This window comes from Nanorana parkeri, unplaced genomic scaffold, assembly GCF_000935625.1.
Source record: "Nanorana parkeri isolate BGI_ZX_2015 unplaced genomic scaffold, ASM93562v1 scaffold131, whole genome shotgun sequence".
NCBI lineage: Eukaryota > Metazoa > Chordata > Amphibia > Anura > Dicroglossidae > Nanorana > Nanorana parkeri.
This window is the reverse complement of record NW_017306399.1, coordinates 15,012-18,709: the sequence shown is the minus strand read 5'-3', so window position 1 is coordinate 18,709 and position 3,698 is coordinate 15,012. Positions and strand designations below refer to the sequence as shown.

Below are 3,698 nucleotides of genomic sequence, written 5' to 3'. Positions count from 1 at the left end.
ATCAATCAATAAATAATTCAATCAATCATTAATTCAATAAATAAATAAATAATTCAATAAATAAATAATTCAATAAATAAATACATTCAATAAATAAATAAATAATTCAATAAATAAATACATTAATGTGTTAACTTGGGTCCAGTCTGTAATCTCAGTTTATTTGATTTTTTATTTATTTATTGGCAGGTCAGTGCGGGGGCCGCAATGCGAACGCAAGGGACCGAGGAAAGATCACTCAGATTCGGCTGCCAAACACGCGCGCCTCCGTCCAAGTCGCCGCCCCTCGAATGTATCATTCCGCGCCCGACATGGACGACCGCCCGGGACAGGAGCTGGCCTTTGCTGGAAGCCGCGTCCTCGTACGTTTCCTTTAAGTTCTCCATTAATAAGTGTGGAGATGGAGGAGGAGGAGACGTCGTCCCTAATTGATGGCGTTCTTCCCAGCAAATGAAAAACGTCTCCGGATTATTATTGATCGGATCTAATGATGTAATTACGCCGCTCCGGGTTCGCCGGGCGGTTGGTATAAATTGGGGCCGCGGTTGACATTCCCTCTTAAGAGGGGCCCCTCCGCCGGCGATTCAATTAGCGCAGACTGATGAAGATGACACGGGGCTCCGGGGTGAGATGAAGACCCTCATTGAAGGGAGTGGTAAAAAAAAAAGCACATTTAGGTCTCCAATAATTCAATCATTGGGATGATGAAGCTCTCAGAGGTCATTTCTTTACGCGTTTCGCTGCTCGCCAACTTTTTGTTAAAAGCTGAACTCCGGGCCGACGTAACGGATACAAAGTGATAGAGATCCGTCATCATTCATACGGCCCTACATGTATATTTTACATGAAAGCAGAGTACCTGAATGTGACCTGGTGTCAGCCTTTTGCTGCTGGAGTGTGAGGGAGAAGCAGCACAAGGAGCCAACCAGGTCATGTGCTGACAAGAAGCATGCTGATAGGAGGAGAGAGCTGAGTGATAGATGAGCTCATCACACATTAATACTTTATTCATTGTATTTGTTTAAATACAAGCAGCGTAACTGTCTAGGTTTGACTTGGGATCAGCATCTTGTAGCCCCTGTACAGCGGAGGTCAGGCTGGGGATTGGAGAAGCAGCACAGGAAGCCAATCAGTTGACCAAAAGCATGCTGATAGGAGGAGAGAGTAGAGTGACATAGAGACATGAGATGATCACTGTACTTCTTCTCCTTTCACTGTCCAGTCACAGGCTGTGGGTGGGTGTGGGGCAACATGGGCTCAGGGGAAATGATGCTGCTCTGAGGACATTGGAACTCTTCAGATTGATGGTGAATATGGTGAAAGCTGGTTTTGCTATGTTATCTCTTCATGTTTCAACTGCTAAAGGGTCACATGTCATTCTGTGTGTTAGTTACAAATCTTTATACATGGCTACACCCCATAAGAAAGCTGAAATCAGTCTTGCAGGGCTGAGGGGGGTCACAAGCTGAAATCAGTCTTGCAGAGCTGAGGGGGTCACAAGCTGAAATCAGCCTTGCAGGGCTGAGGGGGGTCACAAGCTGAAATCAGTCTTGCAGAGCTGAGGGGGTCACAAGCTGAAATCAGCCTTGCAGGGCTGAGGGGGGTCACAAGCTGTGATGGGATTTGTTTTCTCTTTCTGTGTTCCGCCGCAGTATCATGGGATGATGCCAATGAGTGGAGCTCAGCAGTCCCGCGGAAGAGGACAAGTCTGGCTGGTTGGAGCTCCCCCCAGTCTTTCTACTCCAGAGCACCCCCAACACGACTCCGCCCCTCCAGACTCAATAAGCCAATCAAGTAACAGGACGAAGCAGGTATTAATTTACAAGTTCTCAGAAATGGAAGTAAATGAAACAGTGTAGACAGTGCCATATGCGGCCGCTAATATACTGTATATATATAAACTTTTAACCAACTTACAGCTTTATTTTGGCCACTAGATGGAGCTGAGGAGCATGTCCAATAAGTATTTATTTCCTGTGCTCCTCAGCTCCATCTAGTGGCCATAATGAGGTATCACACTGCAGACATTCTAAAAAGAAAATATGTCTAAGAATATTTATTGTTACATTTATTTGCACAGAACAAACATGCAGAAAGATTCATAGCGCATCTAGCTATCTATTTTCTGCTTCAGATTTATGCAGTGCCACCGTTGGCCACACACCCTACTATATTAATTGGGGCAATGATGTCAGAGGGCGATAGTGCGGGACAGGATGTTGAATGTTAGCGTTTCTATACAGACTGGGCCCCTTTGTAGCGTTCCCTCCTACTGTGAGGGAGTTTCAATGTAAAATGTTTATCTGTGAGTAAAAAAATCTAACTTTCATAATGTGTAACTGAACCAACCCCAAATGGGAACTTCAGAGGAACCCTTCTATACAGACCATATATGATATCAGTCCATATATGGGTAATGATGTCAGAGAGAACTTTGGGATACCCCTTCACAGAGTTTATATTTAATATCAGTCCATATATGGGTAATATTGTTAAAGAGAACTCCAGGAAACCCCTCCCCAACGTCCATATTTGATATCAGTCCATATATGGGTAATAATGAACACCAGGGAAACCCCTTCTCCAGGGTCCATATTTGGTATTAGTCAATATATTTACAATGATGTCAGAGAGTCAGAGAGCACTGCAGGGAAACCCCGTCCCATATATGGCCAATGATTTCACAAAGAACTTCAGGGAATCCCTCCCAAAATCCATATTTGGTATTAGTCCATATATGGGGCAATGATGTCAGAGAACACTGCAGGAAGCCCCTCCCCAATGTCCATATTTGGTATTAGTCCATATATGGGGCAATGATGTCAGAGAGCACTGCAGGAAGCCCCTCCCCAATGTCCATATTTGGTATTGTCCATATATGGGGCAACGATGTCAGAGAGCACTGCAGGAAGCCCCTCCCCAATGTCCATATTTGGTATTAGTCCTTATATGGGGCAATGATGTCAGAGAGCACTGCAGGAAGCCCCTCCCCAAAGTCCATATTTGGTATTGTCCATATATGGGGCAACGATGTCAGAGAGCACTGCAGGAAGCCCCTCCCCAATGTCCATATTTGGTATTGTCCATATATGGGGCAATGATGTCAGAGAGCACTGCAGGAAGCCCCTCCCCAATGTCCATATTTGGTATTGTCCATATATGGGGCAATGATGTCAGAAAGCACCGCAGGGAAACCCCTCCCCAATGTCCATATTTGGTATTAGTCCATTTATGGGGCAATGATGTCAGAGAGCACTGCAGGAAGCACCTCCCCAATGTCCATATTTGGTATTGTCCATATATGGGGCAACGATGTCAGAGAGCACTGCAGGAAGCCCCTCCCCAATGTCCATATTTGGTATTGTCCATATATGGGGCAATGATGTCAGAGAGCACTGCAGGAAGCCCCTCCCCAATGTCCATATTTGGTATTAGTCCATATATGGGGCAATGATGTCAGAGAGCACTGCAGGAAGCCCCTCCCCAATGTCCATATTTGGTATTGTCCATATATGGGGCAACGATGTCAGAGAGCACTGCAGGAAGCCCCTCCCCAATGTCCATATTTGGTATTGTCCATATATGGGGCAATGATGTCAGAGAGCACTGCAGGAAGCCCCTCCCCAAAGTCCATATTTGGTATTAGTCCATATATGGGGCAATGATGTCAGAGAGCACTGCAGGAAGCCCCTCCCCAA

At 45.5% G+C, this 3,698-nt stretch overlaps 1 protein-coding gene across 1 annotated transcript in view; it reads left to right on the top strand.

Annotated features, from left to right (window-relative positions):
* LOC108784902 (FRAS1-related extracellular matrix protein 1-like) overlaps positions 1 to 3,698 on the top strand; it is a 102,600-nt gene that overhangs the window by 94,753 nt on the left and 4,149 nt on the right. The window contains exons 30-31 of the mRNA XM_018553837.1: positions 190 to 362; positions 1,653 to 1,811. Of these exons, the coding sequence (XP_018409339.1) occupies positions 190 to 362; positions 1,653 to 1,811 (332 nt within the window). The remainder of the gene's footprint in view (positions 1 to 189; positions 363 to 1,652; positions 1,812 to 3,698) is intronic.